The sequence below is a fragment of the Xenia sp. Carnegie-2017 genome, unplaced genomic scaffold (genome assembly GCF_021976095.1).
Source record: "Xenia sp. Carnegie-2017 unplaced genomic scaffold, XeniaSp_v1 HiC_scaffold_20, whole genome shotgun sequence".
Lineage (NCBI taxonomy): Eukaryota > Metazoa > Cnidaria > Anthozoa > Malacalcyonacea > Xeniidae > Xenia > Xenia sp. Carnegie-2017.
The window spans coordinates 12871274-12898582 of record NW_025813483.1 but is presented as its reverse complement, the minus strand read 5'-3'; the positions used below and the strand labels follow the sequence as shown (position 1 = coordinate 12898582).

Here is a 27309-nt window from a genome sequence, read left to right as displayed (position 1 = left end):
AAAACTGGGAATAAGTCGGATAATTCAGTCAAAGCTTGGCCTGCCTCGATGATTACTAGTGGGAGGGCGTATTCATATACGCACGTGTTATAATTATTGGAATACTACCCCTTTTTCCTATATTTCGAACAAGCTACGCCACTGCATTTCGTCATAATGTAAAGTTCCCGTGGGAGCTTTGTAATCCGTATTATTGTGATTTTTTAATTTTTCTTTTGTCTTCCCGAGCTTTTCTCAAAAATTAAAAAGACCAACGACTCAAAGATGTAAACACTCCACTTCTTGTTTAAGTTGTCTTCAAAGGGTTTAGGTGTGGAATGTGAAGATTTTGATCTCTGTAGAGCATGGTGCCAACTTGCAATGAAAACTTTGAGATACAGAACATACGCAAAGTGTTGTGGTTTTCGCGTTTCCACGAAGTTCAAAGAAAACTTCAATGCTTTCATATGACAGAATAACTTCAAGTTACTAGAAATGTTTTGCAAATTCATGTTTAGGAATAGGGTTAAGGTCAGGCTTGCAGGTACTACAAGCATAAGGAAACCTTGCTCCAGAACGTGTTCTACTTCTGAACAATTAAGATAATGGTCTAGTTCATTAACTTGTAAAAGCTTTTAAACAGCCTTCAATTTATGTAGGACTTAATAAATATTCACCAACACCATTTTGTGTATTGATGGGCAGTTCGACGGATGGAAAGTGGAATTAAAATGTTAGTTTCCAGTCTACCAACGTAAGCGCGGCCACTAAGAGAAATTGATATTATGGAAACATAACTTTTCCAATCTTTCTTCTTTTGTTAAGCGTTTTTATGTAAAAATCGCTCGATGTTGCGGCAATTAAGATGCCGTGGTACTTTCCCTGGTCTGATTCAATCAAAAAAAGGGCTTGTAGATACGTCTTGCAGCACTATCTTGGACAATTCTTACAAGAGCAACTAACATTAGATCAACTCACTGTCGATCTTTTCAAAGGAGAAGGCATTTTAAAAGACGTCGCTTTGGATGTTTTGGTATGTAATTACTGCGTTACCCATTCTTTTAGCAATATGATTTCGTATTTATTGCTAAACGATGAAACGAAAAACGTTGGCAAGTGGTTAAGTGGTTATGTTTATGGTTACGACAAATAGAAATAGATATTTCATTGCCTTTTGATATTTGAAATAATTATATGTGTGACGTAACATTCTATTTGTTAAAAAGATGTCTTTAGTACGGTGTCAGATGCAAAATTTGACATTTTTTAAGTTTCCACAGCTTCCTTGAGTTTCCACAAGTTTTAGTATTAAGTCTCTGAAAGTGTGAATGGATATACAATCAGTTACAAAGATAAATTTTATTGAGAATGGTCACTTTATTTTTATATTTTATGATAAATAGTTGGCATATCTTTGCCATACATCTATTTGGAATGCAGATGAGAATGTCGAGTTCACATGATGAAGCCATATCAATTGTTTAATTTTGTTAATCATGAACGAGAAGAATTATTTTTGTATTTTACTCATGTGTGTTTGTGTGTTTCTAGGCTTTGAATGATTTACTTGAAGGGGCAAATGCACCAGTTCAAATTCTTGATGGCTTTATCAACACCATTTCTGTATCAGTCCCATGGAGCTCACTCATGCAAAAGAATTGTGAAGTTACTGTCAAGGGTCTTGAGCTTGTTGTGAGTTTGAAAAAAAATGTTGATGTTGGTAAGAAATGGGGATGCTTCAAAGCTTATTGTCATTATGTTGATGTTTGTGATGTTTAAGTAATGGAACAAATTGTATTGTGCCACTGAAGGATACAAAACCTCCTGATAGATTAGTGTTTTGACTACAAAAACTGTATGATTTATGTACTTTGATATTTGCTTAATAAACTCAAAAGTAAGGTATTTGTTGAATGATATAATTAACAACTATGTGGGGGAGGATGTGGACCTGTAAATGAACTGTGTTATGTGTATTTGCTAGCTTGATAGTTATGCATTTGGATTAGTGAAACATATAAACAATGCTTTTCACCTCAAAGCAATCACATAACTTTGTGCTATAGGGCCTTGCAGTTAAGTTTTCTGATTATTGTGTTTTGTACACAAAACCAAAGGAGAAACCTTGTCATGGTTATTTTCTGACATCAAGATGTTTTATATGTTTTGTTTGTGTAGTTCCAATCCATTTGTCAAGTTGATCATTCTAACGTGTACCTATCTGTACATAGGTGGTAGTATCATATCTAAACCATTCTAACGTGTACCTATCTGTACATAGGTGTTAGTATCATATCTAAACCATTCTAACGTGCACCTATCTGTACATAGGTGGTAGTATCATATCTGAACCATTCTAACATGTACCTATCTGTACATAGGTGGTAGTATCATATCTGAATCATTCTAACGTGTACCTATCTGTACATAGGTGGTAGTATCTCATCTGCACCATTCTAACGTGTACCTATCTGTACATAGGTGGTAGTATCATATCTGAATCATTGCTGTTCAGTTCCATGACAACAAGCTTACAAATTGCACAGGAATGTCTAAAAGATGACGAACCAAATAATGAAGATGAGATCTCACCCCAAGCATTTGATGGCCTGGAGTCTTTTGCTCAAACAATTGAATCAGGTATTTCTATAAAATCAGGTGCAGTCTGGGCATACCCTAGGAGAGGCAAAGGTAACAATAGGTCCCGACCACCAATATTTTCCAAATATATACACATTGTGTTATTTTTTAGTCGCCTAGACTTAAAGTATTTAAATAAATCATCCTCCGAGACCCTCTGTTCAAAATTATAAATTATCTTTTGACACATCATCAAAAGTCCCTATACTTAAAACATTGATATATTAAAGTAATTTTGTAAATAAAATCAACCCGTGAACATTAATGCCTAATAGTGAGGAATTTCCTTTTTAAGTCATTTTATTTCTGGAGGTACAATGCAATCGAGCCTTCCACTACGATGTTTTTTTTGTGATGCTTATGTTTTTATTCATATATTTCTAGTGTTGTCACGATTGAAGGTGAACATTGAAGACGTTGTTATTCGCTTCGAGCATTTGTTTTCACACAAGAGATCTGGAATTGGTCTTGAACTTCATATAAAGAGGTCTGTGATTATTGTATTTGGCTGCATAAGACTGTCTCATCACTCGCGTCAAAAGTATTTAGAAATCATTGCTGAGTTTTGTCTAAATTTTTCTCAGTATCTAACGTAGCTAGTTACGCTAATTTTTAAAAGTGGCCACCAGATATTTGGTTCAGGCTTGCGTTCTGATAAACATTGTTATTAATACGACTACTATTGATCAGAGGTGCCATCAGTTGAACAACCACTAAGTTTAACTTCTAGGTTGCCAGCTTTATGGCTAAAAGTGGGTTGTGAAAGAAAAAATTCTTTTATGAATATCTTAGGATCCAATATTCAGACTTATCAAGTGATTTCACTTCGGACGACCAAGAAAATTTTGATGTATATAATCCACCGTCCATTGCGAACAAAAATCTTCGCATTTATGGTCTCAAGTTAAGCTTGGATGAGTTTCACGAGGATTCCCGAACCGTTCTTCGAAACACGCCGCTCAGACCCGAGCCCGTATCGTCGCCTGAAAGCGTTACGTCATCATCGCCAGTGTCGCCATATCAGAGTGCTATATTTAACCAAAGCCTGTGGATGAAACACCTGAGCCCGAAAGATCTTTTACCTGCTGTGGTGGTGCTATCTAGTGCTGGCGAACAGGAAGTCAATATCAAGTGGAAGCTGAACGTATCTTGTCCTGGACCAAAGGTATAAAAATTATCTGATATTATGCTTTATGATCTTTTCTTGGTAATTTGACGTATAATAAATCAATTAGGTGTTGATTGCGTGTGAAAAAGATATCCTTCCAGGTACTAATAAACGAATACTCAATTCATCCAATTTTGATTGATCTTATTTAGGTCGAATGTCAATATTTTCTCGGTACTGTGAACATTCTTCTTTTTCCAAAACAACTTCAAGTTTTGAAAGAATTACTGGAAGACATATGTCGGCTTCAGAATACGGGTAGGTCTTGGTTTTATAGATTGAGGATTTATTCAAAACCGTTTATAGTTCATTATTAGCTTTCAATGTACTGCACAAGCTCTGAGATTCAAACTGTCGAAAAGTTTTGTTGCTGGTATTTTCAATATGTGTTTGTTGCAAGTAACTCGATTGGTAACTTTAAGAAGTCACATGACTAAAAAGCATTCGTTTTGAGCCTTCACTTGATTATTTTGTGATGTTTCTTGTTTCAGACAACTTTGTTTCCTGCAAAGATGGCGTCGTTAACAAACCTATGAAACCAGAGGACTTTCGAAGGATCGAAAAAGAACTTCAGGAGCAAATGAATGACTGTCACAAAAATCAACTCAGTAAGGTCGATCTTTGGCGTGCGGATTTTGACAACGCTACCGGTTCTCATGGTGAGTGTTCAGACTCTTTGACAAATGAAGAAACCTTTTATTCGTTGTCGGATAACGAACAGCATGTTGTGGAACCTGTTGGGAACTGTCTTTCCCCGTCACTACGTCCTCAAAGTTTAGTCCAGAAGGTCTCTGATGCTGGGATTTTTCCGTTGATAAATCATAACTGTACATCTGGTGTTTCTAACAATGGTAAGTTTGTAATCTATGTGTCTTAAAGACAAGCGAGTTTTATTATATTTCAGCTTTTTTTTGCTCGTCTGACTACGCAACGTGATCGTCTACATATAGGTTTGCTCTTTATCACAGAAGCGCATTTGGCTTAGAAAGAATTGTAAAAGTGAATATTTTTCATAGTCAACAAGGGTGGATTACCAGTGATAAAGAAGCCCTCTTAACAAAAGTGTTTCTTTAAAGTTAACATGCTGCGCAACCCTTTTTAATTTGTAAATCTGCATTGCATATTACAAAGGGGAGTATAATGTTTATTGTTTTAAGAGATCGTTGCACATTTTTTTACGGTTGCTGATTTGAGTGCAAACTTATAGTGCGGGCGAAAACTGCGTGCTGTTTCATTTATTACACAGACCATGCAAATCTTCTGAATCAATACAGTAATTCCTTTTAGCACGAGGCTTTTGAGCTTGTAGAAATTTAAGCATTCTATTCCACACTATTTCTTCGTTATTTAGCATCAAAGTTACCTATTTTGAATCGTGGTCTTGCTGTAGTCTCCACCCTTGATGACGACCATCTCTCAAAAGGACAGTTGAAGTTTAGTGGTTTATCAGTGACGTTACTACTGCGAAATCCGCCTTTGCACAGTGATATTTCCAGCGACAGTGGTGCTTCTAAAAACAACACATTATGCTTGATTGCCGACCGATTCTTTGAGAAGTTGTCGGACACAACGTTTGGAGGAAAAGATGTGGATGCGATGCAAGAGATTCTCAACAATGCCTGCTCTCAAAGTCATCTGAGGTTTGGTTTGTTGATTTCATGAGCAAACTCCTTGTTAATCATTTGCTTTTGTTGTCGTCTTGATCCAAATATATGGGAATATAGGGAGAATTTAGGAAAAACGGCGTGCACGAATCCAAGTGATTTTGCAGGTTTTCCGAGCAACATTCCTAAACATTTGGATCAAGACATGACATGACTTGAAAACCATAAAGAACGATTTCCTTGGGTTTGAACCAATCAGAACACGCGTCATATACAAATCATTTTACCATGATGAATAAAAAGAAGCTCATTGCCAGACCTTGTTGTGTTGTATGACTATACGTTTATCTAAGAATGCTAAGTCATCAAACTTTAAGAGAGAAAATGGATGAAATGCATCCCCATTGTTTTTACTGCGAAGATATATATCTTCCCGTATCCAATTTAATGTTTTTTTTCTTGTGTTAATATCTTTCAGATTTCTTCTCACGACTGTCAGCATATCATGTGAACAATCAAAGTCATCTGCTTCTCAATGTGTCAACGTTGATATTACAGTTGGTATGGCAAAATTGATGGAGTGTTTAGTGGATGATACAAATTCTGATAACGTCACGTCTGTAACGCAGGTGAAAATTATTTCATCCGTTGCAGCTAGTCCGGCAAGTGCTTATGGGTAATTCTTGCTAATTAGCAGCACTACGAAATAGGGCATGCCTAACAACATTTCAAAACTACCTGTATAATGTGTTTAAATAGATTAGTGTGTCTATTTCAGTTTATATTAGGTTTTATTTGATGTAATATTTCATGTATTTTACATTACTCTGCCGTATTAAAGTTCATCGAGCAAACTTCCATTTTTTGGGTAACGCAGATGACGTTGAAAACCGTAACAGGATGTGTTTTCATATAAAGTTACCCTAATACATAATAAATATTCTATACTTTACTAATAATTATTTTCTCATTTTGGAGCGATGAAAAGCAACATAATTTTAGTGTGAATGTTAAGTCAGTAGTTTTTCTTCAGCTCGTTATTCACATCTTTTTGTCTTGTAATTTTTTAGGTATTAAGTTTAAGTGGTGACGAAAACATGGAAAACATGAATGGGAATGGCGTTAGTTTTTTCAAACCGTGTTTAAAAGCAAAATACGAAAATGTAGGACGCAGCATTTCACCAGTGAGTTTGCCTGTATACCTTTTCTCAATTTGTAAATTTGAAAAAACCTGAAAATAATATTGCTGACATATTTGTATTGCAGGCATCTGTTCTAGGTCGTTATAATGTTGCTCCAAAGACTGCTATCCAAATTGAACTTGGACATACAGAAATTGAAATCGATGTCACCATGATAGATCGCATACATGACGTGTTGCTTGCATTTTCAAATGATACTGACCAGCCCAGACCGTCGTCTCAATGTTTTCCCTCGGCCCCCATGCACACCAATGAAGTAAGTTTCGAAGTATGTAAGAGTGAAAAGATGCAGAAGACATCCTTACTATAGTTATGCCTATTTCTCCTACTCTAGAATGAAGAAGCCCTGTTTTCAAGAACAATGAACGATGGATCTTCTTATGAACATAAAATTGATATTTGCGTTCAGTGCTCAAATATTAAGGCATTATTAAGGTAAAAAAAATGCTGGCTTGTTTTAAGGCTGTTTGTTACAAACGCCATAACGACTAGCAGCTTCAATATTACTATGAAAAAAGGAGATATTTTCATTATTTTCCTAGCCAGTACGAGCAGTGCTCACAGAATCAAAACTGAAATATATAAGAACGCTACCGTTACTTTAGTGACGTTGTACAGTTTGCGTTATAGCGAAATGTCGTTATGTCTTCTGTACAAGCCAGGCTTCAACAGAACCTCCGTAATTTGACAAGAAGTGTTTTTAATGTTGTATTTGCATTTTTTTTTCTATCTAGATTTCCAATTTTGGATTTGCGACCCCCGGATACTCGTCCTTGTCAACCGCTCTTTCAAAGGAGATTGCATGAGGAAATTTGTATGATCCGATGTTTCGAAATGACGTTTGAATCTTGCTTACAATTTGGCGAAGCTACAGCGAAGTATGAATTCAGATTCAAAGCAATTGATGGTAGGAGAGCCACAAACTAACTTGAAGGAAAACTTTAATATATTTACTTCCAATGTATTGGGTGTTTTTTGTTCCCTTGTTTGAGAGATCTGTGTAACTTCCTTTTCGTGATTATTTTTTTCACATACACGGTTTCTATGAAAGGGCTCTGCTCTTAGATGAACAGTAAAATGATGTAAGGTTAACAAAAGGACAGTATGTGCATTATTAGTAACAGTCTCAGGTTGATTATATCCTTGTGAAAAATGACTGCTAGATTGTTTTTGGTGACGAGTTTCTTGTTCAAATGTAACTGTTAATTGTTTGAAATAAATGTAGGTTACATGAAGAAGGGTAAGGAAGAGACTCGATTTATTCACGTGTCGCGAAAAAGCAGTGATAACGATGATTCCAATGACTTTAATTTAGCAAGGTAAGTTTTCGTGCATTTTTTCTTAATGTTTTTATCGTTAACGAAAAAAATTTTAAGGATGTGGCGTTTCAGGCGTTAATAAACCTAATCATGTTAGAAATGTTAGAATGTTAGACTAACTAACTAAAGTAACGATTTAATGTATAAACTTATTGCATGTCATAACGAATCAAGGTAGCTACTTACCATCGCAACATTGACAACACTTTAATGTGTGCATCGCTTACAAATATCCCATTAAGAAAATTTCATAACTTATGATCACTAATACGTTGTAAGATTTTAAAATGTGTGTCATTTCAGAGTTGTTGTAACAGTTCAGCAACATTCGAAATCCATGCTTGAAGAGAATGGTTCATCAGAGAATAGTTCAACCGACAGTCTTTCGGACTCATGTTCAATGTTCGAAAAGGAGACGTCGCCTTTCTCTTCGAAACCTCACATGTACGATAATGAGGAGGTATTGTATTCGTTTTATTAAAATATAACGACCATCTCATAGCAATGGCTGTATACTGGACTGTATTGATGGCATTTGCACGTAATTTCATAGTAAAATACTTTAGGAATTGGGTAGTTAATAAACCATTCTATATTGGAAATATATTGAGAAAAGATTCATCAATTAAATCCAATTCAATCAGTATGGTGTTTCTTACTTCTCGTGCATTAGTTCTCTTGTTTTGCAGCTTGTCGTACCCGGAGAGCCTCAAGAAATGAACGATTTTCAGGAAAAAGCATCTTCCACGTCACGACTTCATGTTGAATTGCATTTCCCGGAAATCGACTTCAACTTTCACGACGCTTCATTCATTGAACTCATATACAACAGGTGTGTAAAAAATGTAAAGACAAAACCAAAGTTGAACTTTCAAATTTGGAAAAATGCTGCATGATCTACATGTCTAACATTCAGATATTTTTGGAAAATTCGGAAAATTCACATAGCTGCTTGTAGAAAATGTCTTTTTGCCTGGCAAAGTAAAGCAATTTTATGGTTCACTTCTTGATAAACGTAGTTGTGTACAAGTTGTTTTGAAAATCTACGATGGGATTGCCGTAGTTTTGCCTCACGTATAATGCTGTGTATGTATAGTCTTGGCTGCTTACAGCTTATGTGCTTTCCTACTTAGAATATTTTAGTCAATCTTGAGCATTCTTTCGACTCAACAGCACTGTTTTATTCTCAAGGTTTGCTAATGATTTATTACTATGGGAACCATCACGTGCACCAGTCGTGAATAAGCCGGAGTACAATCCTGCTCTTGCAAGTAACTTGTTCGATGTTGAGATTGCTGCCAGATTAAAGAATAAGGAAAATTGCCAAAGTACATTTCTGATTTGCGGATCTAATGATAATCAAGGTGCGATAAAAATGTCTTATTGTATTCAGTATGTTTATCAAGTATCTTTATTCAAATTGCTTACAAAATAATTTAATTTAAAGATCTCACTGTTACTTACTGTCGTCATCACTATGCGACTTTTATACTTCTGTCTAATGTTTTTTATCTGTTGTGATCTGATATTGAATCTTGAATGTTGATTATCCCGATACCTTGCGTTTTGTGATGGACATTGACCAGTTATTCTTTAACATAGTTAATGTGTTTGACCAACTGACTTGACGATGAAATGTTAAAAAAAAACATTCAAATGTTAAAGAACCTAGTCCTGAACAGCGGGGTGTTTAGATAGAAATCCTTTTGATTCACTCGAAACCATTGCAGAGTCCTTATCATCTGAAAATAGCGAGGGAAGGGTTCTTGAAACAATGGAAAAAAAGCCAGCAACGAGTACCTTTGCTTTGACTTTGAACACTTCAAAACTTCGAGTTGTTTTGTTTCCTTGCAGCAAGGTAGGAGTTAGTTATACCTTACGTCATATATTTTGTTATAGCGTCATCGTGTGCTATTATATCGTAATATCTACATGTTTGTTGAATGTAGATCGTCTAGACTATTGCAGTCCTGAGAAGGACAGTTCGTGTTGGTGTCATATTCCTGACATGTACTAATCGCTTGACTCTGAAGATGACTACTGCTAAGGTTGTCCATACGCCAGTCAACACCAACACCAACAGTTCTTCTCAGAACTACACTAACATGGACGATCTACTTCTACTAACATGCATCAACACTCTCTTGTTTAAACTTCGTTTACTCTGTTTACTTGTTACTGAAGCACTGTGTTTTTTTAAATTGATATCACTCTCCTGCTTAACACTTCATAATATTGATATTTTTGCTTGTCAATGTAAGTATTGTTTTTAAAAGTGGGCGTTATCAAAATTTCAAATGAATGTTTGTTCATTTTATTAATTCACAGTTCGAGAACAAGGACAGTTACGGTAAACTTCTTCTTCTCTTCGAAAATGCCTTGTTGGTCTACGTACTTGACTATAATGGTGAGCCTAATCTTAGCTACATTGGTGCCCAGTCTCAAAAGTGCTCCCTTCATCAAGCAGTTTATGTCGAAAAGACCGAAAAAAATATGACAGACGCGGTTTTTGAGCCCGGAGGTCTCAATCGAATTTTATTCGCTTCCGATGAAGGACTGAAAGTGGCAGGGAGTAAAACAAACCAGGAAAGCCCGCCACATATGTTGGCAGTCGCTGTTAAAAGTTCTTGGAACTCAATAAAAAAATCCAAAGTAATAAGTTAATGTATTTTGTGCCGTGGTGCTAGAGTTTACTTCACCTTTTTAAAATGCGTTCTATTCCTCTATAGGACAATATCGTCGCAATCTCTTTATCTGGCAGTACGTTACATCATCGTATGGTTCACGAGGGACAATGGTGGATACTTCAGGTAGTAATGGGTTCGTTGTGATATTTTTATTGAGCTATACATCATCGTATGGTTCACGAGGGACAATGGTGGATACTTCAGGTAGTAATGGGTTCGTTGCGATATTTTTATTGAGCTATACTTGTCACTGAAAACAACTTTTTCTGGAAAACCCTTTCTCTTATTGTCTCCTGTGCTGCTCTTCTGCTGTAGCTTTAAGAGACGTTAAAGAACATTTATTTACTGATGGCAATCTGTTTAATTATAGATGACAATTTTATTCTGTTGCAACCTGTCATTCAACTTTTGTTTTTGTTTTGTGTTCAAGATGATCGAGTATTTTGGCGTGAAAGACGAAGAAGTTGTTGGATTTGTACCACCGACAGTCGTCACAATGTTGCACGTGCATTTTTGGGATTGTGCTTTGTATTACAGGTGTGTTAACGACTGTGGAAAGCTTTTGTTGTAGATAAAAATTAGTGTTCTCTTTGCTACAACGCACAATCTAAAATTTCGTCTGTCCTTACGTAAAAATTTATATGATGTAACACACTCTCTGACGATCAAAGATATCTTGTGAACTCAAGTTATAAATTAACAGTAAAACTGGCTACGATTTTTCTTGTTTTTACTCTATTTCTGAAACGTTTTCAAACCAGACTAGATTGATAATGACTTATTTACAAGGTTGACAAGGATATAAAATCTAATTGTCACTGTCAGCAATATTGCTCATTTCTCGTGTCCTTATTTTACAAAATATTTTGGACATTGTATGCTGGTGAAGGATTTTTTATAGTCATAAGTATTTAAATACTTAGTATTTTCGTAATTTGCAACGTGCATATAGTTTGTTCTCATGTTTTATCCTTGACCACTAACGATATTTGGTTTTGTTTTTTAGACCACTGCACATTCCATATCAGTTATTAGTTTCAATTGAAGGATTTAGCATATCCAGTAACATCTTATTGGATTCGAAAGTTTCTGTATTGAGGTAGGAATATGTGAAAGATGTGTTAGGAAACTTCATTTTCATGGGAACTAGAGAGTCTAAGGAAAGTGTAGAGTCTAGGGAACTTCCATGTGTATAATGTGTCTAGGAAACTTCATTTTCATGGGAACTAGAGAGTCTAGGGAAAGTGTAGAGTCTAGGGAACTTCCATGTGTATAATGTGTCGAGGAAACTTCATTTTCATGAGAACTATAGAGTCTAGGGAAAGTGTAGAGTCTAGGGAACTTCCATGTGTATAATGTATCTAGGGAACTTCTGTATCATTGTTGAAACTGTGTTACGTATTTATTCTGTTTTGGAACATCTAAAAGCTTTAACAGTTCGGTAAAATGCATTTAAATTCGTGTTTGAAATGTAGGATTCTAATGGGCACTGAGTATCCACATATTAAACATAATGAGCACACTCTACGTGACTCTCACGTGACTCTAACGTGAGAAAAGGCATACGGGCTTTAGAGAAGACTGGTACTGAATATTTATTTTTGACTCTCATTGTGAATAAAAAATAGTTTCAGATAAAAGTTTTATTTTCATTTTTTGTTGTGTAGGTGTGTGAAACTTTTGGTTTACGTGCTATAGTAGATTTGAGTATATTTGAAAGGCTATATTGATCAAAATAAATTTGTTTCCATTTACATAGATTTATAATAGACAATGCCGTTTTATTGATTTCAAACAACAAAGAGGAAACAGTCGACATCCTTAAAGGTAGGGTAATAGTTAATAAAAACTACCATTTATTTTTTCTGTCTTTTAGAAAAGTTTTCTGATCTTTTGCCAGCTTAATGAGCAACAGATCAGGAAAGTTTTGAGACCATCCTCATGAAACTCATCTTCTATCCCCTACTGCATAATGCAAACATTTTGTTCTGTTGATTTAATGTGGCTAACAATGTAACATATCGCTGAATAGCAGTTGTGTTGATTAGAAGATACAAAGATGTTTGTTGTCTTGCTAAATTATATCTTATTTTGTGTTAATTGGTCGTTTGTGTTCATTTTAAAACAATACTGAAAGTGAATTATATCTTATTTTGTGTTAATTGGTCGTTTGTGTTCATTTTAAAACAATACTGAAAGTGGCTTTAAACTTTTGGCCTTTTTTGTGTTTTAAATCATGCAGGTTGTATTTACTCTTTTTAGACTATGTTTCTGTTGCTGACGTTGATTTGCTGGAAATTTCCATAGAAACAAAAAATGACGAGGTATAAGGACATACAACAACCCTACTTTTTATTTGTTATTTATAAAATTGAAATTTTTTACTTTTTTGAAAAGCATAAAGTATTTTTGCTATCGTTATTCACATCATTTACAGCTTTATGTTCTTTTTTAAATAAAAAAAAATGTTCAGGATTTCCCAAAACGTACCATCACTTTTTCAAACAACATCGTCCATCTTCGAACGTGTTCCGATTCGTTGTCGGCTATTGTCGAACTTTTGCGCTACATCGTGAACTCTGGCGACTTTCCACAGAGTCCTTTGCTTGAATCACGTCAAGGAAATAACAGTGAAGTAATATAGTATAACTGTTATTTACTTTCGTTGACATCATTGTATTCTGCTTTTCTAATTTATTATTATTATAGACTCTGCTGATTTCTAATATCTTTATGCTAAACATTGTGCTAGTTTCTAATATTTTTACGTTAAACTAATGTGCTACTTGTCAATAATCTTAATTCTAAGCACATTGCAAGCCCTCAAATTTTTGGCTAAAAACATATGAACTTTAAAAGCTTGCTTTACTTGTTGCAGCGGCTGAATGACGTTTTTGAAGAAACTCCACTTACGCAACATACAGAGAGAGAAAATTTTAAAGATTTGATGTCGGATGCAATGGATGAAAATTTGGAGGATGCAGAGGACAAGTTCATGGATAGTTCACCTTCATTGGAAGTACGTTGTTTATTGTTATGATAATTATCATATCTTCCCCCAGATTGTTATACAACATCACAAAGGTTTTAACACGAAGCATATCGCGACTTAAACACAGGAACAATTGCTCATAGAGCAACTTAAGTGTGTACTTTAAATCAAACTTACATACTTGAGCCTGTTTTCCTGCTCCCACCAGTCCTCTTCATAAAAATTTCTGTTATCCTTGAGAGCGCATTTTCTCTTTGCAAAATATCTTAACAAGTATGCTCATCACTTTAATGTATGTTTCGTTTCTTAGGTTAGTCAGTCAAATGCACAATCAAACACAGACGTATTTCATTTTTCTGGTGAATCACAAACAAGCCAAATATTCGATGATGAAGCGGATGGCAACGATTGTTTGTCTGATGACGAATTCTGTATCATTGAGAGTACCGATATAGAAACTCAGGTAAGTATACAGTTATAGATTATATCCCTAGGGCTGAACACTATTTAATGGTGTTTTTAGTCGGCTAATTTAATGGTGTTTTTCAGGTTGTTTATCAAGGACCGGAAGTGACGTCGTATTGTGATGACATCATAATAATCTCTGATCATTTTAAAACTCCTGTAAGTGTTTATTGAGAGTGAAAATCTTCAGCGATGAAGTTTCTGCATTGTAAACACGTCATTATTGTAAAATACGTGCATTGTTGACCTAAGATATCGTTTATTGTATACAATTTAGTAAATTATTGAAAGCTTGCTATTTTTGAAAAGATTTGAAACTTTAACTTACTTTGAAAGATGAATGCGGTCCTTAACAACTTGCACAAAAAATCTTACCAATTTTACCTCAACTTTGACCAACATTATTCTTTGTTTTTGTAATGGACGAAAAATTTAGGCAATTACTATGGTTAGCAAACAAATAAAACTAGTGAATTTATTTAATAATTTACTTATTAATAGGTTGGTGGTTTGGACCAGTTGAAAGCTCCAGATCATTATCCTACACCTCTATATGTTTATACGGTCAAAGAGATGTCTATTGTCTGGCAGTTGTTTGGAGGGAGTGATTTTCAGAAAAAACAAAGACAGACGTAGGGATTTTATCATATTTCGTTAAAACGCTTGTGAATCTCGCACACTTTGACATGTTTTATTTTTTGTTGCTCGGCATGTAAAGAGGTGTAATTTTTTAGTAGTAAGTCTCTTTTTAATGCCAGTCATGTTACCTTTTTAAAAACTGTAATCTGGAAAGACTCAAATACCAACGTGATGTATGAAAATCGCAGAAGAAACTGCATTAGAAATGCAGCTTGACTAAACGAAATTGTAGCAAACACTTCATTTTGTTGTTATGCACACGTAATCCTTTTTTGTCTAGCACAAATTGTCATTCCTCGAGTTCCGATCACTACCGAGCGTTTCACGATGATGATTTAGTAGAAGATGATCCCGTTGTCATTGGTGTGCATGACAACAAGAAGAAATATTCCAGAACAAAGTTGAATTGGAAGACAAATGCTGGCGAGTGTCGTGACCTAAATACGCTAGTGGAAATTCAAGTTACTAAGGTATACGGGACACACTATTGCGTTGTTTACAAACACAAAATTGATATAGGGAATATTTAGGAATAGGAATTAGTCAGATAAAAGTCGACAGTCAACTGACATCAAAGAAAATTAATTCATGTGTAAAGCTCTACGACATCACCATCTTTTCCTCGAACTTTTTAAATTAAAGTGGTGACCGACAATATCCACAGTTAAAATTAAATTATACGAAAACTGTATTCGTGCTGCCATTTTTTTCCAGGCTCGTTTTCAATGTGAAGAGTATCCAGAAGAGGCGAAACAGGCCTGGCGTCATGTGTTACTCGTACAAGACTTGGAAATTCGAGATAGACTGTCGTCATCACAGATCAATAAATTTCTCTATCAGTATTCGACGGAAGCTAGACCAAAGCAGAGGCACTCAAATATGGTAGATAAAGTTTCTTATAGTGATACAAAAAGTGTTAACAGCAGTGTGACCAGACTAATTTTTATCACCATATCCGCTCTGGTGCGCTTAGACAACTCTACCTGCTTTAAATAAGTGCCATATTTAGAAGGCAGTCAGAGAAGATCAAAGCAGGTTTGGTAATAAATTATGAATATTCGGCCACAGTGGTTGATGAAATAATAAATCTCAACCAACTTTTATCCTACTCCCAACTTTTTTGAGTTCACCAAAATTTTTATTTGGACAAATGGATCAGAGGAGTGAAATATTTTATCGATCTTTCAACGTCCGTTTGTCGTTATAGGTTTCTATAAAAATGGTTGGTCTAAATCCAGAAGATGCTATTGGGCCTAAAGAAGGCTGTCTTCGAGTGTCTATAAAACCTCTGCGTCTAAATATTGATCAGGTAAATTTTACATCCTTTCATGATACATTGTTGTGACTCAATGATTTAGAACCCATTCCTCTGGATGTCTAACTACCGTGTCAAGGTGAGGCAAGGTGGCAAAAAGCAAAACTCAAAATGAAAAATGAGTTTAGAACAAAGTTTAAAAAAGCCATCATATGAAACATTTTAAAAATTAAACCTAGACTATCAACTTTGCGACTCTATATCAACTTAGGAAAAGTTTATATTAATCGTAAATATCGTCAGTTTTGCCACCTTTCAAAATGGCGGCTTGCCTCACTCAACTTTACAATTTCGGCGGAGTCAGATATTTAGTGGATTGGGTTCTAGGTCATTGTTGTGATTGGGATCACATCATATTAACTTTACTCGCTTAAGCCCGCACACAGGCAGTAGCTTTACATCAAGGAAGAGGGAAATCATCAGCATTTATGATTGATTTTCTGGATTTTCGGCAAAGCGGCTGACAAATATTATGATTTTTATGATATAAGGCGTTGGCAACACTTTGAAAAGCAAAGTTTATTTTATTAAAAATTTAAAAATACGATTTCTCAAATGATATCCCATCCACCCTTTCAATCTTGTGTTGGTTTCTGTCATTACATTTTCTCACAGCCTTTGATTTGTTTTCAATCCTCTAGAGCACATTGCTTTTTATTATCAACTTTTGTAAAGATCTTTGGACTGCTGATGATGCTAGTAAGTGTATGAATCATGATTAAGCATATACATTCAATGTATCATATTCTAAATGCTTCCAGTGTGCGCAAGGGGTGTATATTATATTACAATGTCTCAGAAAAGCATGTGGCTCCTACATATGCTGACATAGTTCTATTTTATGACCAGTTTATTGCATACTAATTTTATTTGTTGTTTTGTAGCCATACAGGACGATGAGCAAGGCTCTGAAGCACCCATGTCAGCCTGCGATCACAACGTTCAGGGATGTTCAAGCCAGGATATGCAAATCTTCTTTCGGCTGGTCGAGTTCTCATCAGATGTTCCCATACGGTTGGACTACCAAGGCAAACATGATATGGACATGGGTCAGGTTAGTTTTGTGTTATTTAAATTTTATAATAGTTTTGCCTCTGAACTGAGTATTAGTAAGTATTTTAACTTATCCTTTGAAAGGCAAGACATTATGCATCGCAACCATCAGAAATATATGTGACCTTTAGTTATGGTTGTTCAAAGCTCAAATAGCGCTAGTCACTGCATAGTTAAGTTTTGATCATTTGAGAAACTTATAGAAGCCATCACTCACAATATAAACATTCCTGTAAATGCAATGATTCACCATTTCCTTCATTTAAGTATTTTTTAATTTGGTTGAAAAAAATACTTCAAAGTTACATACTTTGGGCAGTTTCTGCTACCCGTTTCTATACGTCACTCAGAATTTATCAATCTTTTCTTAATCTCTAGCGAAGTCTTGCTGGCGTGTTATTTGCATTTGCTCAGTTAAATTGTTCTGAGATTACTCTAAGAAGATTTTGCTATCGTAGTGGTCTAATGGGTTTTAATCGTGTTATGAATTACGCTCTAAACGAGTGGGGAAACGACATCAAGAAGAGACAAATTCCTGGTATTGTACAAGTTTTTATTCACTCTTCACTCATTAATGATTTTGTCATGACATTTTATTGAAACGTTTTGTGATGAGAGCATCATTCAACAACTAAGTTCTGGTAGAAAAGCCATCCTTAAGCGGGGGGGGGGGACAGACTTTTACCACTTCCCCATCGTCTATGAAAATGACGTCTCCCCCCCCCCTCATCGTCCTATTTTTTTTGCTTGCGTAAACAAAGGGTAATTATGTGTCCCAGGTATCTTGGGTGGTGTTGGCCCCACCTATTCTTTGGTACAGTTGGTCCAAGGTTTTAAAGATCTTTTTTGGTTACCTGTTGAGCAATATCGCCGTGATGGACGGATTATTCGTGGTATACAACGAGGTGCAAGCTCTTTCACAACGTCTTCGGCAATGGCAGTCATTGAGTTCACTAATAAACTCGTACAAGTTGTACACGTAAGTCATCCATGTAAACATTTCAATATTGTCAGCCATGCAGTGATTGTTCATGGAATAAATACTTGGAGAACACATCCGCAGAACATTGGAGAAAATCTAAACGTGTTTGCCATGCCGGTGTAATTATTAAAATTTGTTAGTTTTCTACTAAAGTTTCTGTATCATTCATTTAGGGAGCTGCCGAGTTAGCCTACGATGTGGTAAGTCCAGCTGATGCTACAGTGGTCTCTGGAAGTCATGGCAAGATTGTCAAACATCGTGGAAATTCTGAGCCAGCGGATCTACGTCAGGGAATTTCTAACGCTTACAACGTTGTTACAGAGGTAATCATCGAGTTTTTGCATGAATTTTTATATAAATTTTTTAGACAAGAATGAAATTGATCAGTGATTACTTTTTTTGCGTCCATTTTTATTCTCAGGGTTTTGGTAAGACTGCTACCAATATCGTTCACGTAGCTAAAGAAGAACACGAGTCGAAAGGTATGACGGGAGCTGTCGGAGGAGTATTACGTCACATACCATCGGCTGTTGTACAACCAATTATATTAACGGCCGAGGCAGCGTCGAACGTCCTCGGTGGTGTACGTAATCAGATCTTACCTGATGCTAGACGGGAAGCTGCTGAAAAATGGCGCGTGGATTCGTAAGTCTATATTTGTAAGTATTGTAATTTTAAATTTTAATGGTAACATGCACAAGAAAAGTACTGGGAACCAGTGAACTTTGAGCGAAACGAAACGCCATGTTTCAAGTGTTTAGAAACACCTGTTTTCTAATGCAATTTATTCTCCTCTACATATTAACGTAATCTTTTCTGCAAAGATTCAATTCTAGTGCAGTTTATTATTCAAGAGAAATATGAATTTTCGTGATGTCCTTTCTCTAGCAATAAAAAATACAAGGTTATGGAGAAATATTTCGCACTAAAACTATATTAAAAACCGTCAATTATGTTCATACGATAATCATTATTTGTACATATTTTAAAATGTTAATTTCGTTTCCAGTCTCCGACATTAGTGCTCTGTTAAAGTTCACTGTGGCTCGGGTGAAAGATTCGTGTTTCAATGCAAAGCAATTTGCGTTGTGTAATACATTACTGTATGTATTGTATATATAGAGATGTTAACTATTCTGTTGACTACCTGCAATAGGGTGGGACGGTGTATTGCGGTACGAATGATTTAAATTGTAATAGCACAACTTAAAAACACTTTGCATTTGTCGTGACATGAAGGTAGTCTAGTTTATCTTGTCAATATTTTAATGATATATATCATATGATGTATGTTAATATTTTTTAAATATTCCACTCTGTCTTTTTAAGCATTGCTGAAACCAACTGTACATAAAATTGACTTGACCTAACTATTCTTATTTGTCTGCTGGTTTTTCCATCCAATAGATGTTTTCATTGTCATATTTCGTGATGAATGTTGGTTTATACGTTTTCTGTGTGAATAAAGTACCACACTTTGTTCATACATTATCTAAATAATAAGTTTACTCAAATTTCTATGTACTATATCAACCTTTGGCTTCCATGTCAAAGAAAGTGTAAATTATATTTCTTCAAGAGTTACGGTTTTATCGAATATAATTGTGCATAGTGTTCGTGCATGTTATATATATTAATTGTTCGTGTACCAAGGCTTTCGAAAGTCTGCCAGCATGAAGCTAAGAAATATTTTTGACCTTACAGGATATTGTTTCGGAATAAAAAAACATACAAATTAGTTCATTTATGTCATTTATCAAATGAAAAAAATGAACAGTTCAAAAGTGTATGAAATAGCAAGTAACTAAACTAGAGATCGCGATCTTTGTTGCTGACTTTAGTGCTATGACATGATTAAGCACATAATTTTTGTGGAAATTGTTAGCATAAATGAACATCTGCTGCCAGGGAGAGAAAGATTTGAAGGAGGCTAGCCATCTAGCTAATAATGGTAGCAGTCATATACAAACATTTAGATTGTGTTAAGAAATTATTGAAACGCCATTTCCAACTTAAGCGCCTTGTCCATGTCATTTCAGGCCTAGCTCCTAATATGTGCAAATAAGCCAAACGTTTTTACTTCTTTATTACTATTACTTTGTTTACTCTACTAACGATGTAGTTAATTAAACTTAATGCGATGCGATATGTTGACCAATGGTGTTCATTCCATATTCCATTCTGGATTTTGCTATGGCACTACGGTAATTTGTAAGTTTTTTGGCGCATCATTTCGAATATAACGCTTAGTCGTTGCAACAGTTCTATTTAGAAGAACTTGATTACTTTCAAAGAACAAATGACTGCATAAAGATCTCTTTCCTACGTTATTTGGATGAGACAAAAAAAAATTTCAATTGAGTGTTTAAATAGTAGATGCGCTAAGACTGAAAATGCCGCAATATTTTGACTTTGGTATTGTTTATTTTGAATTGACAGATCGCCTTTTTTATCGTAGTACATTGTTTTTGTTTTGTATGTAATAGTTTAGCCACAAAAAAAAAGAAACTTTTACCCATCGTACCCTGCGATGAAATCTTAACAAATGCGAGAAAACTTTTAGTATATGAAGACAATTATGCTTCTATGGAGTTTGTTGAAGTATTGATATGTTAGTCCATCATTTAGGCACAGTGGGTCAACTGTTTTCTAGATTCAGAATGTGCTATTATCGCCTAATGGGGGTAAATATTTAATTATGCGGTAATCATCAAGCAAAGAGAATACATATATAGACAATATTTGTAATTAAACGACATTAGTGTAACATTTACGACAGCGATCACTACACGGTCGAACGGCAAGCAAGTGACATATATATGTAAAGATAAAGAAGCATTTCAGAGCGGGAAAAACATGAAGCCATTTGATCAAGGCAATTCAGTATCGACAACAGCAACAATGTTCCTAAAACCTACTGTGAACGGTTTTTTTCCTCTTCCTGCAAGTGATATGAAGCCTACGCTGCATTATTCTCAACTTAGTGGTGAGTTTTGCGTAAGATAATTTTCTTCAATTAAATTGCAATCGTCCAAGGAATGGCGTGCTGTAAACTAGTAAACAGAGAGATGTTGATAAGATCTTTTTCTGCTCGTAAAAAGCTTTTTATCATCCGTGTAAATTTTTTTTCACTGTAAACGCCCATTTACTTATTAGCCAGTAACTTGTAGTAATTAGGACTTTGTTTATCTGGTTGAATTATTTCAACCTGCGCAATAAGACTTTTTGAAAATTGAAACATTGACATACGATATCGAAGCTGATAGGAAAATGACAAGTTTAATTGTATTTGGATTGCCTTAATAACTCCATCGAGTTTTTAAAAGCGATAAAATGTTAAATGTACTGTGGTAAATTTAGTTAATACGTTGAATTATGAACAGAGTGTACTGAATTGTGAGTTTTGCTTACATTTTTTACTCATGTTTTCTCTTTAGCGTTCTGCAAGAGAAAACACGAAGAAGATGAATTAAAGCAGTTAACTCAAACGAAAAAGCGAAGACATCGGACAGTCTTTACTCGATATCAACTCGAACAAATGGAGATCGCCTTTCGTACGTGCCAGTATCCTGACGTCGAAACGAGAGACGCTCTTGCAAAGGAAGTGAATTTGGAAGAAGGACGCGTTCAAGTAAGCTTGCGTGACGATTCATGTTTTCATTTTTAAGTTTCAAAACACGGTTGTCATAATCAACATTGTTTTCCAAAACTGTGGTTTCTTCATGGCAAGTCATTCAGCCTGATCTCAAAGAGTATTCATTACATCGTTTTCTTTATTATTTCATTAAAAAAAGATAGTAGAAGATCTATTTTTATGATACTTCATCATGTAATTAGAAAATTAGTCTTACAATTGTATCATATTCATCCAGGATTCTATTTTGTGATGCAACAAATTATCTGTTTCTTTTTATTTTTATTAGGTATGGTTTCAGAATCGTCGTGCGAAACAAAGACGCGATGAACTGCAATGCTTCCCGGCTCCCGCAGAGCATCCAACACACGTGACCAAATATCCCACAAACTCCTCACGAAAGTTACGTGCGATCAACTGCTTCTCTTGGACCAATCAGAGTTTTCCATTTCATCCGACGTTATCAGCACATCGTGGTTCGAGTTTGGTCTCAAGTCATTTCCCTAACCCCCCTGCCTTTCATCATGCTTACGACAGAGTAGCAAACCATCCACTGCCATCGTTTCATATAACTTCTCAAACTGGCATAGCAAGTTATAAGTATCCACTTCCATGGCTTGGTCAGCGGTCTATTAGATGATTATGGCGACGTTGGACTTTTCAATAACGAACAAACCTACCTGAGGCCCGTTTCAAACTTCCAACATTTTCTGCGCTGTATCTATTTAAGGCAAAAAATAACGAGTTTGAGCAATAAAACTCTAATGAGTTAAGCACGTTTTAATTACAAAGTTTTGTAGGGGCATAACAAGTCCATATATACCACTTGACACTGTTGAATAAAGCCATTAGCGATCAGTGACTTTGCTTGTATATTTTTTTCTTTAAGGTTTGACGAGTCCAGGAGCTCGAATTACATTGATTAACTATTTATTGAATGAATAGATTATTGTGATAGTGATCGATTTTAGATAGTGTAAGACCATAGTTAAGACCATAGTAAAGTTTTCCCCGATAGTGTGCTCGATTTTTGACATGTTTCTCGTGAAGTGCTTTGAGGAAAATCATTTTAAACTGACTAAAATTATACAAGCACATATTTGCCCAAAGTGGCAGTCGTAGACCGAATAATTATCTACTCGGTTCGTATTGCTTCTTTGTGGCATCTTTTGAGCTAAAAATCGTTACAGTATTTAAGTTGACGCATGAAACATAGAATTACTGAGTTGATGTTTACATGCATGCGAGTCAAAGTGGTCAAAGCTAAAAGCCTCTAATTACTAATAATCAGGGGCCGGTTGCACGAAGCCTGGATAGCGTTATTCATTCGATAGCAAGTTTTTTTAAACTTTTATAAAACCTCTTAAAAAGCAAAAAGTATAAGATTCGAACTGATCAACCACTGAAATAAAGTATTGTTTTGACGATTACGAAATTTCTTTGTCGTAAGAAAGACATAAACACCTTTTTTGCAAGTTAGAAGATTTTTGCTGTCCAATGGATAACGTGCAACCGACCCTGGAGTACTAACAATGACCCGCGCGAGCTTCGAGAATCCAACATGGACGATCTCGCAAGCATAAAGGTTGTTGGAGTTCTCTCCACAATTTTCTTGTTTTCACTCACCGTTTCTAATTATTTATCCAAAGAATTTGGCTTAGTAAAATCTCCAGTTTTCAGTCTTAAAATATTTTCTACTAGTTTCGTACTTTTGTATTTTACATTCCTTTTTGTTGCGGCAAAAAAGTTCGACACCGTGTTGCCATCACGCACTCACTCAAAGGTAATCAAAAATTTTTTGCTGTTTTTTTTTTCGGATAAAATCATCAAAAATACTATAATTTATAAGGCTTTCGCATTCTTATTATTATGTTCATTTTTAAAGGGATATTTTTTCATTTCATCATTACTTAAATGGTTTGTTGGAGCTTTGGCATTTCACTGTGGAGCTGTAATCTATGGTGCTGCGTTATTCAAGTAATAATACTGAAATTTTTTAAAATTTGTGCGCGCTTACACCTGATATATTGATGACAGTATTCCATCAATCCCTTCTATAAAACCATTTTTATCTGTCCACATTAGAGGTTTGTTGTATAGAGTTGAATCCATTATCCATAATGGCAGCATGCAATAACATTGCAACGTTTTTATCTTTAAACAGGGGAAGTATTTCTTGTCCTTGCACAAAACCCTTATATGACCAGCACAATGCAGGACAATTTAAAAGCTCAGATTCTTTTTGCAAAGCACTGAAACTGGATTTTGTTGTCTAGTTATGTTGAAGAAACATTTGTTTGGTCAGTGATGATGTCGACCTTAGTGATCCTACCTTTGCTTTTGACTGAAGTTGAGGAAATTCCTTTCATATTGCAAGGTGAAAGGTGATAATTTAACATTGCAAATGAAATCCGCCATATTTATCGTTGTTCAAGAAAGACTAAAGTCAACAACAACAAAAACAGTCCTTCTCAGGACTATACCAACCTGGACGATCATCATTTACAAACATGTAACGATACTCCCGGGTTCAAACCATTTACTTTATTTACTTTAAAGAATATGTGGTTGCCTTCAAAATACAAACAATGAAATGTTTTCTTAATGCTTTGCTCTTTCTGTTATTAACATTATTTTGTATTAAGAATTTTAAAATGTCGAAATCTTATGTGTATCTGGCTAATATGAAGAGTGTAGTCACCAATTTGCCAACTGAACTTCCATTTACCCAATTGTCCATAGTAAATTTTCCTACAATTTTGAGGACTGCCATTTCCATTTGCTTGGTATGTCTATTGCTCAAATTTTGTGGATTTTGTATTTGATGATTTTATTTTTGTCTCTTCATATAGGAAGACAGTTGATCTAACATCTTGCATGTGTGGCATTGTGATATTTACTCTTTTGGGAGCCTGGTTCGGAGCATTCACTCTTCCTTTGGACTGGGATCGAGAATGGCAGGTAGGAAAAAGTTTAGAAGTAAGAGCTGGACTAGGTACCAGGCTACCAGCAATCCTGTTTATAGATTTGTCACATTTAAAAACTTGCCAACAATTTCATTAAACAAGGCAAATGTATAAGTTTTTATGTCTAGGTGTGGCCCATACCATGTGCAATTGGAGCGATTTCTGGACATTTTATTAGTTTATTATTGTCGGCTTTGTTATTATTTTGGACGTACGTACAAAGAAACAAAAACAAGATTGTATAATATATTTATGTATTCTTAAATTACTACATTTGATCTTCGTGCAAATTTTTGTTTTGGAGATGTCAATAGCAACTCAGATAGTTTACTACATATATTATCAAGTTACGTGAAAGCGGACAAAATGTTTAGTACTGAAAAGTCCGGTTACAGTTTACCCTAATGATCTTTACTATAATAACTATAGATTGTGTTCAAGGTTGAGCTGCTTGTATTTGTGGGAAACGTAATTGTTACATGAGGTCATATAAGCATGAAATTCACGTTAATTCTCTTCAATAGCTTCGTACATGACGGCTGGTGAAGATATTTAAGTGAAGATTTTTTGCAACATCCCATAAATTTGTGGATGTTTAGTTATGATTGGACAGTGTTTTTCATATATCTACTGTACATACAAACAGATCGATAACCATCAACCCCGAAATATTTTTTTTACTACTTGAAAGTTGAGTTCGTGGTTTTCCAAGACACTAGTACGAACAAATATGATGGATCTCACAACGACATTTCGTGCCAACTCCACGCGATGAATGACTTCTTTATCTTCTCCCTTTACTGGAACACGATACTCTGGCAAGTCAGGTTCACCATCCATTCCGTCGTAGCTTAGAAAAACAAATGGAAAATTAGTTTCTTAATTGATTTTGTTCTTTATCTGCATAATATTTGTTGGAAGCTGTGCGAATACCGGAGGTTAGGCTTATGTTGGAAGCTGTGCTTATGCTGGTGGGTGGAGCTTGTACTTATTTTGGAGATAGAGGTTGTGCTTATGCTGGAGGATGGAGGCTGTGCTTATATTGAAAGTTGAGATAATTTAACTACACAGATGTTTTGCTTTTTTTTTCAAAGATAAAAAGAAGTGCTGTATTGTACCTCAAAACTGTTGGATCGTATGCCTTGTAACTGTCAGGTCGACAGTAAACTTTCAGCAAGACGCTCCATTGCTCATTTTTTGACATAATTCTTTCTGAATATACTGGGTGAGCAGAGTATAAAATACTTGGTGAAACAAAGATTGCAGCAGCCCAATTTTTGATTCCGAGAAAATCTTTGCCCAGTTGAATGTGACCAGATGGTGGCTTTACACCGTTTGTACCAGCAGGCAGAAGACCGTGTTTCATGATAGATTCTAAGTTCTTGAATTTAGTGCCATGCCATACCAAATCCCAATTTTTAACGATGGACGGTAATAGGGATCTTGTGCATTCATCCAATAATCTTTTATCGCGTATTAGTTCCTTTGCAATTACTTTATCTTTGAATTCAATTGGTCGCATACGAGAAACCAAATTCTTTCGCATAAAATCAGTTTTCAGCGAGAAAATGACGTCCGTTGATGCATTTTTTATCAAACTCTTTACACTATCTAAACTACTTTCCACTAATGCGGTATTCCCCCATCTGTTTTTGATATCAGTACGTGCACCATACTCAAGAAGTAATCCAACGATCAACGAGTGACCATAATATGAAGCAACATGAAGTGATGTACTGCCATCTCTTTGAATCTTATTAATTTCTGCTCCTTCGTTCAAGAGCATTTTTGCCGTGTCATAGAACCCCGATTTACAAGCCAGATAAAGTAATGTGCGGCCGTGCTCATCCGATGTCGTCTTCAACTTTTTGTTTTTCTTTATCATATCCTGAAGCTTTTTAGTGTCGCCTGACGCTACAACCGTGAAATGGTCATAAATTGTGATGGAATACATGTTGCCATTCCTTCGGTATCTTGATTCGGTAGAAGTTAAAATGTGATTGGCAAGCGAGGCAAGTGTTCGGTTTTGACGCACTGGATTGTTGATCTTCTGACTAAATGCGTACTTTATTTGGTCTTGAGAGGCTTTGTTTGAAGTCAATCCTAAGATAAACCATGGATTTAGGGGAAATTTTATATTCACTCGACCTCCACCTGCAGCCACGTATATAATACTTGTCATTGTATAATCGTTGAAAGTTAAGAACCGACTACCCTAACATGAAATCACATATGACAGAAATTACGCGTTTGATTGTTTAATGTATAAAATATCATACCGGTTTTCATGACTAATATAAGGGGAAGCCCAATGATATGGGAAAACCCTAGATTGAGCATAGTAATATGCACCAATAATAAAATTTGAAATTTGTGTAATTTTTACACCTATTATAGATGCATTTATAGACATTTATGTCATAGATAATCGTTGGCTGGTGAATAATGAACGCTATTGGTAAAATTATGTTCTTTAGAAATTAAAAACCAATAGTGCTTTTCTGAAAGCAATTTGAATTTAAAATTGCGGAGCTATAATTTATTTTGACGTACACTGGATCCGCCACTGATGAACAATGATACGCGATTAAATCGTAAAATTTCGTTCGCTAATTTTAACATTGAGTGACATAAATTTCATGGAGGGAAAAAATCACTCAATTT

At 35.3% G+C, this 27309-nt stretch overlaps 4 protein-coding genes across 5 annotated transcripts; 3 read left to right on the top strand and 1 right to left on the bottom strand.

The window, feature by feature from the left end:
* The first annotated feature begins 691 nt into the window (after positions 1-691).
* LOC124441060 (autophagy-related protein 2 homolog B-like) lies at positions 692-19469 on the top strand. 2 transcript variants are annotated; one of them, XM_046991489.1, is made up of 39 exons: positions 692-712; positions 805-1012; positions 1531-1699; positions 2461-2619; positions 3004-3106; positions 3412-3784; positions 3940-4045; positions 4279-4638; positions 5139-5427; positions 5870-6020; positions 6462-6575; positions 6658-6849; positions 6928-7028; positions 7328-7500; positions 7819-7912; positions 8216-8372; positions 8602-8744; positions 9104-9276; positions 9643-9770; positions 10241-10564; positions 10642-10722; positions 11030-11136; positions 11606-11698; positions 12359-12426; positions 12862-12923; positions 13073-13234; positions 13478-13618; positions 13902-14054; positions 14141-14215; positions 14558-14688; positions 14976-15165; positions 15410-15577; positions 15903-16004; positions 16652-16709; positions 16895-17064; positions 17442-17601; positions 17843-18042; positions 18219-18368; positions 18467-19469. In XM_046991489.1, exons 2-39 carry the CDS (start codon positions 845-847, stop codon positions 18692-18694), a joined length of 5976 nt encoding a protein of 1991 aa, XP_046847445.1. In that variant the 5' UTR covers positions 692-712; positions 805-844; the 3' UTR covers positions 18695-19469. The 2 variants fall into 2 exon arrangements, with proteins under 2 accessions (XP_046847445.1, XP_046847446.1); XM_046991490.1 differs by lacking the exon at positions 692-712 and having other exon boundaries at positions 740-1012; positions 18467-18704; positions 19055-19469.
* A 248-nt stretch (positions 19470-19717) lies between these two features.
* LOC124441062 (homeobox expressed in ES cells 1-like) lies at positions 19718-22541 on the top strand. The gene is made up of 3 exons (XM_046991491.1): positions 19718-21031; positions 21483-21676; positions 21969-22541. Exons 1-3 carry the CDS (start codon positions 20902-20904, stop codon positions 22317-22319), a joined length of 675 nt encoding a protein of 224 aa, XP_046847447.1. The 5' UTR covers positions 19718-20901; the 3' UTR covers positions 22320-22541.
* A 699-nt stretch (positions 22542-23240) lies between these two features.
* LOC124441713 (phosphatidylinositol-glycan biosynthesis class F protein-like) lies at positions 23241-24935 on the top strand. The gene is made up of 5 exons (XM_046992180.1): positions 23241-23462; positions 23565-23656; positions 23956-24063; positions 24532-24640; positions 24774-24935. Exons 1-5 carry the CDS (start codon positions 23241-23243, stop codon positions 24888-24890), a joined length of 648 nt encoding a protein of 215 aa, XP_046848136.1. The 3' UTR covers positions 24891-24935.
* Positions 24878-26940, bottom strand: LOC124441906. Its single transcript, XM_046992383.1, has 2 exons — positions 25764-26940; positions 24878-25495 (listed from the first exon to the last, which is right to left on the bottom strand). Exons 1-2 carry the CDS (start codon positions 26825-26827, stop codon positions 25303-25305), a joined length of 1257 nt encoding a protein of 418 aa, XP_046848339.1. The 5' UTR covers positions 26828-26940; the 3' UTR covers positions 24878-25302.
* Between the last annotated feature and the right edge of the window lie 369 nt (positions 26941-27309).

Bases quoted from the DNA above. Each gene is read 5' to 3' on its own strand.
- LOC124441906 (XM_046992383.1), bottom strand. From the start codon at position 26,827: ATGACAAGTATTATATACGTGGCTGCAGGTGGAGGTCGAGTGAATATA. The intron at 25,496-25,763 runs GTACAATACAGC...TGTTTTTCTAAG, and splicing joins TACGATCCAACAGTTTTGAG to CTACGACGGAATGGATGGTG.
- LOC124441062 (XM_046991491.1), top strand. From the start codon at position 20,902: ATGAAGCCATTTGATCAAGGCAATTCAGTATCGACAACAGCAACAATG. The intron at 21,032-21,482 runs GTGAGTTTTGCG...TTTTCTCTTTAG, and splicing joins GCATTATTCTCAACTTAGTG to CGTTCTGCAAGAGAAAACAC. The intron at 21,677-21,968 runs GTAAGCTTGCGT...TATTTTTATTAG, and splicing joins TGGAAGAAGGACGCGTTCAA to GTATGGTTTCAGAATCGTCG.
- LOC124441713 (XM_046992180.1), top strand. From the start codon at position 23,241: ATGGACGATCTCGCAAGCATAAAGGTTGTTGGAGTTCTCTCCACAATT. The intron at 23,463-23,564 runs GTAATCAAAAAT...TCATTTTTAAAG, and splicing joins CATCACGCACTCACTCAAAG to GGATATTTTTTCATTTCATC. The intron at 24,064-24,531 runs GTGATAATTTAA...CTCTTCATATAG, and splicing joins TTCATATTGCAAGGTGAAAG to GAAGACAGTTGATCTAACAT.
- LOC124441060 (XM_046991489.1), top strand. From the start codon at position 845: ATGCCGTGGTACTTTCCCTGGTCTGATTCAATCAAAAAAAGGGCTTGT. The intron at 6,021-6,461 runs GTGAAAATTATT...GTAATTTTTTAG, and splicing joins ACGTCACGTCTGTAACGCAG to GTATTAAGTTTAAGTGGTGA. The intron at 16,005-16,651 runs GTAAATTTTACA...TCAATCCTCTAG, and splicing joins TGCGTCTAAATATTGATCAG to AGCACATTGCTTTTTATTAT.